The sequence below is a fragment of the Camelus dromedarius genome, chromosome 16, assembly GCF_036321535.1.
Source record: "Camelus dromedarius isolate mCamDro1 chromosome 16, mCamDro1.pat, whole genome shotgun sequence".
NCBI classification, from domain to species: Eukaryota; Metazoa; Chordata; class Mammalia; order Artiodactyla; family Camelidae; genus Camelus; species Camelus dromedarius.
This window is the reverse complement of record NC_087451.1, coordinates 19,838,785-19,852,875: the sequence shown is the minus strand read 5'-3', so window position 1 is coordinate 19,852,875 and position 14,091 is coordinate 19,838,785. Positions and strand designations below refer to the sequence as shown.

At 39.2% G+C, this 14,091-nt stretch overlaps 1 protein-coding gene across 6 annotated transcripts in view; it reads right to left on the bottom strand.

The window, feature by feature from the left end:
* Window positions 1-14,091, bottom strand: part of NDEL1 (nudE neurodevelopment protein 1 like 1) — a 46,038-nt gene that overhangs the window by 13,049 nt on the left and 18,898 nt on the right. For all 6 annotated transcript variants that reach the window (XM_064495247.1, XM_064495249.1, XM_064495248.1 and 3 more), the window contains exons 2-7: window positions 9,942-10,039; window positions 8,690-8,843; window positions 7,627-7,775; window positions 5,741-5,877; window positions 4,257-4,430; window positions 701-792 (exon numbers count right to left, since the gene is read on the bottom strand). In XM_064495247.1, coding sequence (XP_064351317.1) covers window positions 701-792; window positions 4,257-4,430; window positions 5,741-5,877; window positions 7,627-7,775; window positions 8,690-8,843; window positions 9,942-10,027 — 792 coding nt within the window. In that variant the 5' untranslated portion in view covers window positions 10,028-10,039. The remainder of the gene's footprint in view (window positions 1-700; window positions 793-4,256; window positions 4,431-5,740; window positions 5,878-7,626; window positions 7,776-8,689; window positions 8,844-9,941; window positions 10,040-14,091) is intronic.

Genomic DNA, 14,091 nt, shown 5'->3' with positions numbered 1-14,091 from the left:
ACTGATTCAGGCTGCAAGTCTCCTCCGTAGCCAAAGAGATCGTGAGTCAACAGCGACAGGGTAAGCGAGCTGTGGACCACGGATGAGTAGGAACAAAGTGAAAGCAAGAGATGACAAAAAAAATCAAAACAGAGTACTAATCTTGATAAGGTCAAAGGAGTAGATATTATACAGAGTAATAAGCAGAAATTGAGTTTAATTTTTCAAAAGCCAAACCGTTCTGGTAAACAAGGTTAGAGCCAAGGAAACAGCAGTGAAGCTGAGGTGGCCAAGCGGCAGTAAGACGGGCATGACTAAGAGCAGAAAGTTACATCACGAGCCAACGCCAAGTCCTCCAGAGAAAACGCCCAGGGGATGACCAGGGGCGCGGCAGGCAGAGCAAAGAACAGGATCAGAGAGCTGTGTAAGACACACAGCGGGCCTAGAGGAAGTATTTCAGAAACAGATGGAGGGGCCACAGTGCTCTAGAAACAGCCAGGGGCACACGAAGGCAGCCCAGTGGGAACCTGGGAGCTCAGCGCGCAGGGCCCTCCGCAGAGGCACCACAAGCCCCAGCCCTGGTCCAGTCCCGGCTGGTCACTGGACGCTCTTGCTTCTCAGTTTACTTCCACAGCCGGTACCACTTCTTCCCTCACTTCAAATTAAATAATTCAGTGCCTGGGCAGCCGAAATATCTAGTGGTAAATCACTCAACGCTTACCCCTACTTTCCGTAAGAGATCCCCCACGATGTTCAGTGCTGATATCCTAGCTGAAGGAGTCAGTGGACTGGTCCCAAAACCGTTTGGTATCGCTAGAGAAAGATAAAAGGCAAGTGAGTGGTCACTCTTGCAGTTCCCTTTATACTTGGGTTTTGTTTGATAACGCAAAGCAGTATACACTCAATGAAAAACCAATCTAGTATTCCAAACTGCGGTTAAATATAAAGTGGAGATAACCAAAAATACATTTAACCATCTTCCAATTGATGGATATTTAAATTATATCCAATTTTTCATCATTACACGTTCAAGGACATATATCCTTAAAACATCTAGACAAGTACTTCTGGAGAAGAGGTTCCTAAAAATGGAACTGCTGGGTCAGAGGGTATGCCCACATTTTCACCTTAGTGTCCTGCCAAAATGCTCCTAGGCTGTGCCAGTATCAACGGTCTGTGTGGTGGTGCCCTCAGTGTATTACACATTTTTTTTTCCTTGCCAATTTGATAGCCACTTTGTTTTAATTTTTGTTTCCTTAATAATTAGTCATTTTAATCTCTTTTTCTGGAAGTCATCTGTTCATCTCTGCACTTTTTTTCTTCTGGGTTGTCTTTTCTTTCATCAATTTACAAGAGCACTATACATTATAGACAGTCACCCTTTCTCTTATATGTTTTATTTTTCAGTGTGACATTTATCTTTTAAACTTTGTGTTTTGAGGGGAAGCCTTGGGCTTCCTCACCTCAATATTATAAAAATGTCCCCCACATTTTCTAATATTTTTCTAAAAGACTTTTTTAGACATAGATCACTTAACTCATCAAATATCTAATTTTTTCCCCTGCAAATGGATATCCAATTGTCCCAAAACCATTTAGAGAAGAACATATCTCATCTGACCTGGCACTAAAACCATACTCTGAATTCCCTACGTATTTCAAGTTCCAGTAAGTTGTCTATTCCACCAGAATTATGCTGTTTTAGTTATTACACTGTTAGAATATATTCGGTATTCTAAAGGGCAAAGCCTCTTTGTTACTAACTTATTTCAAACTTTTCTTTTTTTTTTTTTTTAAATCAGGGGGAGGTAATTAGGTTTATTCACTTATTTCGATTTGGAGGAGGTACTAGGCATTGAACCCAAGACCTCATGCATGCTTTGCATGTACTCTACCACTTGAACTATACCCTCCCCTCTATTTCAAACTTTTCTTGACTATTCTTGCACATTTACTCTTCCAGAGTGACTTTACAATCAACTTTCCAACATTAAAAATCCTGTTAAGAATTTTCTTAGAAATTTAAACTACTGACTGATTTGGGGAAGATGGGTATTGCAACCATGTCTTCCTGTTCAGAATCATGGTATTTAGCATGATATTTTTCACATCTTCTTACAGCAAAGAAGGTTTTCAGTTTTGCACTTACATTATTTTTGAGGTATTAAAGCACAGTGGTTAAGAGCTCTGGAGCTAAACTGCTAGATATAAATCCACCTCTGCCATTTAGCACCTGTGTAAAAGGGGGGTGAGTAATAACAGCACTTATCTGATAAAGCCACTGTGAAGTTTAAATTAGTTAATACACTTTTTAAATGCCTAGCACACAGTAAGTACTCAATAAATGCTGGCTATTATTTTCATCTGTTTTCTACAGTGCTAATCAGCATGCAAAATGCTTTTCTTGCTACTGCTGCTGCCATTACCCTTGTGCTCTAGAATATGATCTCACTGAAGGCAGAACTACACTCCCAGCATCCTGAGTAATACAGGTATGCAATGTGATGTAAGGAAACTGCTATACTTTTCTTGTCAGAAGTCTCTAGATCTAATTTTTCACTATTCCCCTGAATTTTGTACTTTAAGTATTATTAAATCTGTACTTTCATGGTAAGTTGTCTTAAATGCTTTTTGGAAACAGGCATTATATCAAGGAAATGCAGTTAGAGAGGAACTACTTCAGAGAGATCAGCTCTTCAATCCTGCCAATGATTTTCTACCCTCTGGCTTCTCACTGCATCTGTGCCCACCTCCTTGTCATGAAATGGCAGCTTTAAGTCAGTGAAAGTTCACGCTATCAGTTCCAATCTAAAGATGTGTCTATCTGGACAAATACTGCTGCCTTGGGACTGACATATCCTAATTCTATGCCACAGCGAGCGCTATGTCCTACTGACACCCCGAGAGGCTCCTCACTGTTCTGACCAGTGCTCAACTGAAGAATTTTCAGAACTTACCTGCATAATTCTAATTAGAAAGATAAAAGTAAAACATTGTAAATTCTCAAATGTTAGTAAGTTTGAGGTTCTCAAATACACAAGCAGCCATTCTGAAAAACGCAGTGAGCGCTCCTGGTGACCGCTGTGATCTGCACACTGCCCGCCCTGTGCCTCAGCAGCAAACCCAGCACATACCAGTACAACCAGCACCACCTTGTAATTATACTTTCTCTAATATCACCTCATAGCAAGATGAAGATGGAGTGAATTACCTATCCAAGGACGACTGAGCACTTGAAATTTGGCCAATGCAGTTAGAAATTCAATTTTTAATTTTAATTCATTTAAATTACTAAGAATTTAAATTTACATAGTCACATCTGAGTAGCTACTGCATTGGGCACACAGACACAGAGGGCTTACCATCCTAACTGTCCAGACAGAACCCTTCCTGTATCACTTTCTGAAAGAGAAAATCCTATATTTGAAAAAAGGATGGGAAGAAAGATAGCTTCCATTCGGGGAGAAAAAAAAGTATAGAGGAAGTGAAAGTAGATGAAATATGATCTATAAGCAGCAAAAACTAAATAAATCTCAATTGAGAGCTTCAGGGTTCCAGTCTTAAAATTCCATCTAGTGGCTACTAAATGGTTTTTCTGCTTATCTGGATTTTTAAAAAAACACCTTGACTGATGGCAAAAGGAATATTCTTCATGTACTATTCATCGGTTATTCTGAATTTCACCTTTGAAATGGCAGCTACTGAGTGTGTCATAGAATGGACACGTCCATCCAAGCCAATCTTAGACGAGTCTGAATGATAACTTGATGAGTCTCTGTACATTCTGTGTATAGACTTCTGTCCCCTGATAGTTAAGTGACAAAAGCAAGAAGTAAAACTGCATTTAAATACAATCCCAAAACTTGTGTATAACAAGAAGGTGGCACAAACACAAAAAAGCAAACTCGACAAAAAAAAATTCAGTGTTAATTGACTTTAAAAAGCAGTAAGACTGCAGATGGATTTTCTTTCCTGCTTTTAAATTTTTCTACATCAACATGTATTACTGCTACAGTCAAAAGATAAACTTTCCTTAAAAACCTTTAACTTTTTACAATTTCAACTTATTAAGCTGCTCTTGTCTTTAACGTAGCCATCGTCTCATTGTTTCCTGTGTATGAGTGGCCTAGGAAACAATTCCTTCTGCTTCACACAGTGCCACTTAACCAACTTTTAAACTGAAATTATTGCTTAAATCCTAGCAATGCCTGCTTCATCAGCAAACACTCTAAAGTTGATCATCTACCAAAGGTTCAAAAAGAAGAGACATCACAAACCTTTTGGTGAAGGAAAACTATTCTCCGTTCCTTTGCCAACAGGAGTAGCTGGCAAAGAAAGTGATGCCTGGACAGCAGAATCCATCTTTTCACAGTCTAGAGTGGGAGAACTGGGAGCTGACTTTCTGGTCACTTCCTGCTGTCTTTCCCGAACAGCCAATTCTTGTCTTAAATCTGTAAGATATTGCAAAGGTAATAAAATTCGCTACAGGAACCAACTACATCAAGCAAAGTCATATCTGAAATGCCATAAAAGGGGGTGAGTGTAGCTCAGTGGTAGAGCACATGTTCAGCATGCATGAGGTCCTGGGTTCAACCCCCAGTACCTCCATTAAAAATAAATAAATCTAATTACCCTCCCCCTCAACAAAAAAAAAAATCATTGAATTGAAATGCCATAGACACTCTTCCTAAACTACTATTTCTCAAAAATAAATTTCCTAATTAACAATTTTTATTTCTAGGGGAATAAAAATGACAATCCTACTGTCTAAATGATCACTTGGAATCTACAAATGCTATAAGCCTAAGAGAACAGTTATTTATGCCTATATGCAAAAAGAATTAGGGCAGAGTCCAAGTAGAATTCACAGTGAACCTTTATGACACAAAATAAATATTCTTAACCAACTCATTTGTATTTATTTTGAAATGATGTATTTGAGGATTATTACAAAATCAATGAAGGTCATTTTGTAATCTTAAATGAGTTGGCATTTTTTATTAATTATTGCTATGGAATATTTTATTTTAGAAAGGAAATATTCAGAACAGTTGCAAATTGTTTTCTTGCTTTCAAATACTGAATTTTTAATCCAAAAAATAATGTTCTTTTCCAGATACTCAACTGACCTACAGAAACTTATATTAAAAAAGGATACAAAGTTATCCCACTTCTGGATATATATCCAAAAGAACTCAATGCAGGACATCGAGATATTAGCACACCCATGTTCATTATGATATGAAATAAGTCAGTCACAAAAAGACAAATACTGTATGACTTCACTTATACGAGGTATCTAAAGGACAGTGGTCCTCCCTCATCCAAGGGGGATGTTCCAAGATCCCCAGTGGATGATTCACATCCACCAAATGTGACAGCACAAGATTTCTCCTGCTACGCAGAATGGCACACAATTTAAAACTTATGAACTGTTTATTTCTGGAATTTTCCACTCATTATTTTCAGACTGCAGCTGCCCGCAGGTAACTGAAACCACGGAAAGCAAAACTGAAGATAAGGGGGAACAAAACTCAAACTCTGTGCCTCAGTTTTCTGACCTACAAAATGGGGATAATATCTACCTTCTAGAGTTGATAATGTAGGTATTGAGTTAAGAGATTAAAAGTCCTGAGCATGGTGTCTGACAGAAGTATATAAATGTATATAGCTTTAAAAAGTTGAACCTTAAGATAGCTTACCACTCTGGCTTAGGGACAGTAAGGCAAGAGATAAATATTCTTTAAGTCATAAATGTTACCTCTTGCTTCATCCTTTAACCTCTGTACAGAGACCAACAAAGATTCCTTTTCATCAAGTTCACTTTCTAAAAATGCATTTCGTTCAATGGCCTGATTTAGCCTTTGTTCAAAGTCTTCCAGTGAAACTATTGTTGCCCTAAAAAGGAAAAAAAAAAAATTAGAGTCCACAAACTAAATAATGTGCAAACAACTAATACAAAAAACTGTCAGTTCATCTCATGCCATTTCCTGACCTAGAAAGCCTGGCCCAGCTGAAAAAGAATGATCTCACCCTCTTCGGACCTCTGGTGTACTTAGTGTCTCTACTATCATTTGGGGCCATTTAATATATTCTTTTCTCTTACATTCCAATCTAAACTCAAAGTTTCTTAAAGGAAGGCCACTTATTATACAATTTATACCTCCACACTGGATTTTAAACACGATTCGATCCAGTTTACACATTTTCATGAAGAAAACTTTTCAACAGTTTTAGAGTATGTAAGAATTAACTAAGAATCTGTTTAAAACACGAAGTCCCGGGTCCCACTCCCTTTACTTTCTCCCTACCAACCCTCTTCTTCCCGCATTTCTCATCTCACTCATTTATTCAAGAAACATAGACAGGTACCTACTATTGTGCTGTCTACCCATTACGTGCTATTTGCTACAGAAATAAAATTCCCTAACCTCAAGTTAGAACTAGTAATGCCATGTCCAATTTTATCAAGTCCTATCAACTGTCAAAACATCTCTCAGTTCCATTTGCTCTCTTCCAATCTGCTCCTGGCTTAATTCTTCACCCATCACCTGGATTACTCCTAAATGGTCTTCACATCTCCCCCTCCCTACTTTCAATTCCTCAGTATTACCTTTTCGAATCACCATCTGGTAATACTCCTAATTTTAGAAAATTCTTAAAGAGTGCCCCTTTGCCTGTAGAATGACTTTCAAACACAAGAACAAGGTTCTCCACAATCCAGCCCCAAACGCCTTCCAGTCTCATCTTGTTCAGCCATACTGTCTCTACACATTTCAATCAAGTGAAATATTAACACCTTGTGCACCTTCCTGCCTCTCTGCCTCTGCATCTCTCTCTTCACCTGGATAATACCTATTTCTCCTCGCAGACTCAGCTTCCCCAGTTACCACAAGGTACTTCAGCTGCCCCCTTCTCTATGCCCTGCAGCAGCTTGTACATTCTTTTTACCAGTGTTTATCACGTGGAACACCCATATCTGTCAAGCCCAAGGGCAATGGCTAGCTTATCTCTGTATCCTCAACTCTAACATCATGCCAAGCATTTATGAGTCACTCAAATATTAAGGAAAGAAATATCAAAAAATAATTGTTAAGTAATAAGAACTAAGTCTAGAATGGTTAAGAAACAACTAATTATAGACATATGAAACCTTGGCCAAGTAATGATAAGCCACTATAGGCTGCTCAGCAAAATCATAATGAAAGCATTATTTTGAGAAAATTCATTGATCAGTATTAAAACAGAAGACAATAAAAACAAGTGAAAATTTAAAAGCAGATCAGGTAGGACGTAACTGCAGAATTCAGCTGTAAGATGTGAGAACCTACAGAAAGTGTGGTAGTATTGAGAACACAGAGGGAAAGATGGAGGAATGAATAAGACAGATATTTTAAAAAAAAAAAAAAAAAAGGTACCTGAAAGACGAAGGAAAAAGGCATAATGGAAAGAAAAGCTTGGAAGGGCATTTTCTGGGGAGATAAGGGTTTCTGGTAAGTTTCAATGCAGTGAGTTACAGGTGACATGAGATACCAGAAGGATGTGTTCTGGGACTAAGATCCAGGTGACAGGTTGAGCCTAAAGACAGATTCTAATCACTGATTGCCAACTTTGGTTATTACAACAAAATGCCCATCACTCATGTACCTTTTTGCTCGCTCCAGGTCATCGTTGGCCTGCTCCAGCTCTCTCACATACTTGTGCAACTGCTCCTTAATGGCCCGAGTCTGACTTAAATCATCTTCTAATACTGAGACCTGCTTGTAGCTCTGTGCATATTGATGTTCTAGTTTCTCCTGAAGGCGTGGGTATAGGAAGGAAAGTATGCGTCATTAACATAGCTTTCTTTAACAACGGATGTACCCCAAGTAAGGGACAGGGTGGGGGGATCCAAAAATTCACCCACAGTCTGAGTTGATTGTACCCCTCCCTCATTTTCATAATATTTAAAAACAATGACATTCATTCCAAGTGCCTTAACTCATATAAAATTAGTCAATCATTTTCCTCTCAAAGAAATCTAATAATGATCTCTCTGAAAAGAGGTAAAATAGTAAAACCATTGCCTCAAAAGCTTCAACCTTGGTGGGGGATCCTGAGTTCTCAGGCTGAATGCAGCCGAGAGTAAGGAAAGAAGTTGACTGACAGAGTTCAAATTCCCTACACCTTACCTGCCCACCCCAACCATCCCCTAACCCATCCTCCTGCCCAGACACAGAAAAACCGCAAACATTTGGTTTAGGCATATGATGAAGAGCAGCAAAAGGAGTTAATCTTTTTATTTGTGAAAATTTCTTGTTAGAAAGGACTTTTTAAATCCAAACTAAACTCTCAAACTAAAGGGACTATGAACCATAATGAAATAAATATGCATTTCATACCAATATAATTTTAAAGTACCACTGAATGAGGCAATCTGTCAAAACAAATCATCAGGCAGCTTCTGAAAAATTACAGGAACTACAACATAATATTATAGCTAGGAAGGTTATAGCTAAAAAACCGACAGCTACAGTTTCGAAGTGAACTCCTGAACTCTAAATCACCTTTCCCCTGGTTCTATGAAAGAAAATGGTGTGTCAAAAATTCACTTTAGGCCATTTTATACTTATATATTGCCTACTGTTCTTAAGCTCCACCTGAAAAAAATGTATTTCTCATTTTAATAAAACCCAGCATATTGGATACCAGCTTCTAAGGCCACAATTACCTTCAACGCTTCCACTTCATACTTCAGTCTTTGGTTATCAGCTTGCAAGTCTCTATTTCTTTGTTCAGCCTGTACTAATTGCGCCTCCAACTCTGCTTCTAATTCTCTGCTTCCTTCCTGGAATTCAACTAGCTCATCCCGAGCTTCCTGGAAGCTAATGAGAAACAAAATGGGGAAGATGGTTACACTAGGAACCGTAAGGACCATCTTGAAGATGATTATGTATCAATTCAATCATTTTTGCCTCAACATTATACTACCATAAAATACACTAAACAATAAAGACAATCTGCTGTACATCTTACCCTACATGCAGGGTTCAATGAAAATAAGTTATAAGCCTCAAAAGGATGCACATTTTATATAACCTTGTATCTTTCTTACTTAATGTATTAATGAAGATGTACATATTACTATCCACAAATTAGTTTAGCATTTAGGTGTTTTTTCAATATAACTGATTTCCTTTGTAATTCTATTATTTAATTTTAAGCATTTAAAAACATTATTCTGAGATGGAGTCCATAGGCTTCCCCAGTCTATGAAGGCATCTACAGCACAAAAAAAGACTAAGAAGCCCTGCCACAGACACACACCTTCCACGTCCACTGGCTTCAGCAGTAACAATGCAATGGCAGTAAAAGGTTTGGTAAGGCACAGTAAACTGTTAACCAAAGTAGGAAAATGTATATGTTTCTTAGAAAGATTCCATTTTAAAAAGAAATTTAAGACAAGTTTTGGTGCTTAAAAGGTTACCTAAAAGTTTTCCCAACTAACTGAAGTAACTGAGATTTTACAAAATGCTCTGTATTACCCCTGAAGCTCTTGCCCCCCCCCCCCCTCAAAGCTTTGCTGGCTCCAGACACCGATAACACTTGCTTGAACAGAGTCTGATCTAAGGAGCCCTAGACAGCTTATCAGAATCTCCAAAAGACCAAAATGACAAGGCAGAATCAGAGCACACAGAGCAGGCCAAAGATGGCCAAGCATAGTAATAAGCATAAAAGGAGGTAAGCTACCAGAAGAAATCACAAATGACACTAAGTTTTCTTACTACTTTAATAATTCAAGTAATACAAGGATTTATGACATTTTTACACTACTTAAATACCAGCAATGTTTATGACTATTTCAAGAATCCCAATCCTAAATCGAACTCTAAATTTAGCTTTGTTTAAAAAAAAAAATGCACAGGCTAGAGAGGATGTGTTCCAAAGCCCTCTCCTATTTTTAAGATGCTTTTCAGTGTTACCTTTGTTTATACTTTAAGGAAAGTTCCTTCCAATAAGCAGTTTCCTCCTTTAAACTTGAAAAATCTGGTATATCTTCACCATCCATGATCAAGAAAGCCTGTGAAATATTAAAGACAAAAATAAATTGAGAACATAGGAATCTTAATAAAAGTATAAAATCTGGGACAATACTAAATCTGCAGCGTTCTGGAGGGAGTCAAACATGAAAGATTCTAAGAGGGTTTAACTCTTTCTTATAACTCAGGCACATAAATCCCTTCACCACCCCGCTCTCGGGGGTGGACAAGGTCATGACAGGAAATGAACAGAACAAAGACACTGAAGCCACATGAAGCACTTTTGGTCACAGCACTAAGTTCTGGGGAATGGCCCCACATAATCACCCTGCACACAGCAGCTGGCTTAAGGCTAAGTGATCTTCTGGGAATCCGGGGATAGAAAGAAGCTTGCTGTCAGAGCTGCTGTGACTGCTGCTCTGTGTTGTACAATCCTTCAAAACACATGCTTGAAACATTTTACGCCAGGTGACCCTACTAGGAGATCAGGCACATTCCCAATAATTTACTATTATTACATTTCTAAGAATTTCCTGCTAATTCTCTCGTAAGTCCCACGCTTCCTCCATAAAGCCACTATTCCTCCAACTTCAATGTTCCTTCATCTCGGTTCTTTCTCCCAAGGTGTTCAGAGACGGTGAAAAATTTCTACTTAGTTAGCCCTGCATGTGGGCTGACTGCCTTAAACCACCCCCACCCTACCCCACTACCCGCCCGGCGGCGGAACACCACAGGCGCTAGACTCCCGCCTACAGCGGCTCGGTCTCACCCCGCCCCGCCGCCGCACCCCCACCCCCTCACCCCGCATCTCCCGTCCGGTTCCAGCTGCGCTCTTCAGAGCTGCCCGACCTCGCCATTCCGTTTCAGGTCTGCATATTTTCCCTACCTGGAAAGGCTGGCCCTTCCCTGTGCATTTGGAAAGCACCTATTTATCCTCTGAAACCTAGCTGTCATGTTTTCCAGAAAGCCTTTCCTGTCCTCATCCAGACAGCGCCAAATCTCCCACACACACACCCCCCCCGGCTCCCTCCACCCCACACGTGCTTTCATGAACACACTCACCGCATCCTAATGGATTTGCTTACACCCCTATGGCCCCTATTAGGCTGTGTATTCTTCTTACTTCTTTCAACCCCAGCACAATTTCTGCACAACAGCAGATACTCAATAATATTTACTAAGTCAAACCAAAATTGATTCAACCTAATCCATACTGGGCAGCAAGAATCCAAGACCAGATTTAAAAGTAAATTAATAAAAACTTGGAGTTGTAGAGAACTTGGGAGTTCATCTAGCACAACCCACTACTTATGAATGTTTAGCAAAAAGTCACGACAAGAATACAGAAATCCATTTTGAGGGCAGGTTTACCAAAGAGAAACAAGAATGGTTGCTAGTTGAATAAAATTAAAAATGGAACTACACACAATGACTTTAATATCTTTGTGGCCTACTGTGATTTTTTTGTTTCAGTCAAGTCCTCCCTGACCACACCATCTATTATTACCTTTGGCATGTTGGTCAATCTCCCAATTATCTTAAATTACCAATCAGCTTCAGAGTTCTTTGAAGAGACGGGTCCTAGACATATTTTGCATCCCTTCATGGCACCAAGCGTAGCACTCTACTCAGAGAACATACGTAGTGCTTGCAAACGTTTACTGAACACCTACAATGTGCAGACATTAAGTACTGGATAAATATTTCGTGCACCAAACGCCCCCTCCTCTAATCTGATTCGCCCTACACTGGTACACTATTGTCTGTTATGCTAATCTCTTAAAGCATGACAGCTCTTCATGTGTAAACCCCAGAGTTAGGAGTCCTGGTGAGACTGGAGTCCAGAGTTCCAATTCTGCTGTTAAATTCTGTAAGCAATCTGCTTAATCTGTTAAAGTCTCAGTATTTTCATCTAATAAGGGTTTGGACAGTATCAGATGACTTGTTTCTTCAAGTATGTATGCTGATGAGTAAATAATACTGATTAATTTTATAATCCTATCCCTTCAACAAAGTTCCCAATTCCCACTCAGTTTCCCCAGATGTAGGGATAATCTTAGTGATACCTGTAATTTAATTCGTAGTAAGCTGTAAACGAAGGTGAGGCTAATCCAGCAGCAAGAGGTATCTGTATTTCTAAAGAATACCCAAGGCACTTAAAGACATCACCATGTGACATCAAAAACTCCTCAGACTAACTGCCTAAGTCTCCTTGACACACCAGTTGAAGATATAATTACAGGACACATAAGAGAAGCATCTAAGGGTAAGGCAACAATCATGTGTCCCTTGAATGCTCTAAGGTCTTTCCCCAAAATCCCAAAAGAAAAATTGTTGACTACATTTGAAATCTATGTAACCAGCCCTAAAGAAGTTCACGGGCACTAACTGGCCCTCAAATCTCGGTAGACACATTTGCCACTTGAACACTGGCAACCACGGTTCAATGTGCAAGTCAAATACTCAGTTTCTGACACACAGTCAATAAAGTACGGTTTTGCAAAACGTCATGAAGATCTGAGGAACACGTGAAGCAAAGTTCTGCTGCTCCTTCCTCGATTTTAAACAAGAAACATTTGAAGAGACAGGAAAGGGTGAGGCCTCCAGTTAGTTCCGGAGGGCAGGACCTATGTCTTACATATAAATCCCTTTTGCATCACCAAAAACATGGAACACGGTAGAAATCCAACAAATATTTGAATTTGAATTATGATCTTTCTTTTATTCTTCCCTCTTTGCTCTCAAAGTATTGCTTTCCTTTATTAACATCGAAATTCCTATTTCAAGAACGGAGTAAGCAAAAAGATGTTGTGGGTAGTTTATTTCTACCTCACAACACACCACCATGTATTAAACCAGGAATATAAAACCTATCATCCTCGGCTAGACAAAATTGTCAGTCTGATGCATGCCAAGCCACATTCACAGTCGATTATAAAGCTCAGAGTAGGCTCCACATCAAAGAACAGGGAGCTGATGGGACTTACCAGGGAGAGCCTTAGAAACACCACTGCACACTAGCTACCTAATCACTGTCCAGCTCTTAAGTCTTAAATATAAATGCACAACCAAGAACCACTAGACAAATGAGAAAAGCCAGTAGCCCGAGTAAGAAAATCCTAGGATCTACTCAACCTAGAGAAAACAGATAATTCAGGAAATGAGAGAACTTTTTCTCCTACAAGAACCCAGGAGAGTTACCTCCTCCACACTCCCTGAGACAGCTACAAAAGAGAAAAAACAAGAGCTGGACTGCACAGGATGGAGGAAATAGTGGTTCCCACCCCGGATTGCAAAGAAGAGACATCCCAAGACGAAGGCTAGTCCATCAGGCCCAGAAAGTAACCCAGCCAGATGGACGGCTCCAGAAACATGAGGAATCCCATACAACACACACCAGGAAGCTGGATAACTCTGAGGTCATAGTGAAAGCAAATCACTTGTGGTCAGTAAGAAAAAAAAAAAGCAAGTGGAAACTCCAGAGGAATCAAAACGAGTCCAAGAAAGTCCCGATCTTTATATGGTATTTTTTAAATTAAAGATTTCAAGTCTAAAATTTTTAATTTACTGATTTTATATTATGCAATTGAGGTAAGCTTCATAATTTTGTAGCCAACAGTGAGTTTCCTATTTTTGGTCTTAAATTTACCATACATTTAGTGCATTGCTCCCTTTTAAGGTTCTAGTATTTGGTGAACAAGTTTTTATTCTTTTTTAGGCCCTTTCCAATTCTGTAAACTTTGATGATAAAATGATAATACCTGGTTTTCTCAGTGAGTATCTTTTCAGCTTATATTCACCTGGCAGCCATCTTGGTCCCTTAAATATTTTTGCTGTCATGCTTTGGACCTTCTCTAGATTACATGCATGCCTTTTGGAGTTGAGTGACTGTGCTACTTCAATATTTCAAGACTCTACTCATGGGCAGGATACTTTTAAGTTTTCAGTACTCCTTCTGTTACTATGCACATTTTTTTTAAATTCTTGTTTGTTTTTTTGGCGAGGTGGGCAATTATGTTTATTTATTTAAGTGGAGGTACTGGGGATTGAACCCAGAACGTCAGGCGTGCTGGGCATGCGCTCTACCACTGAG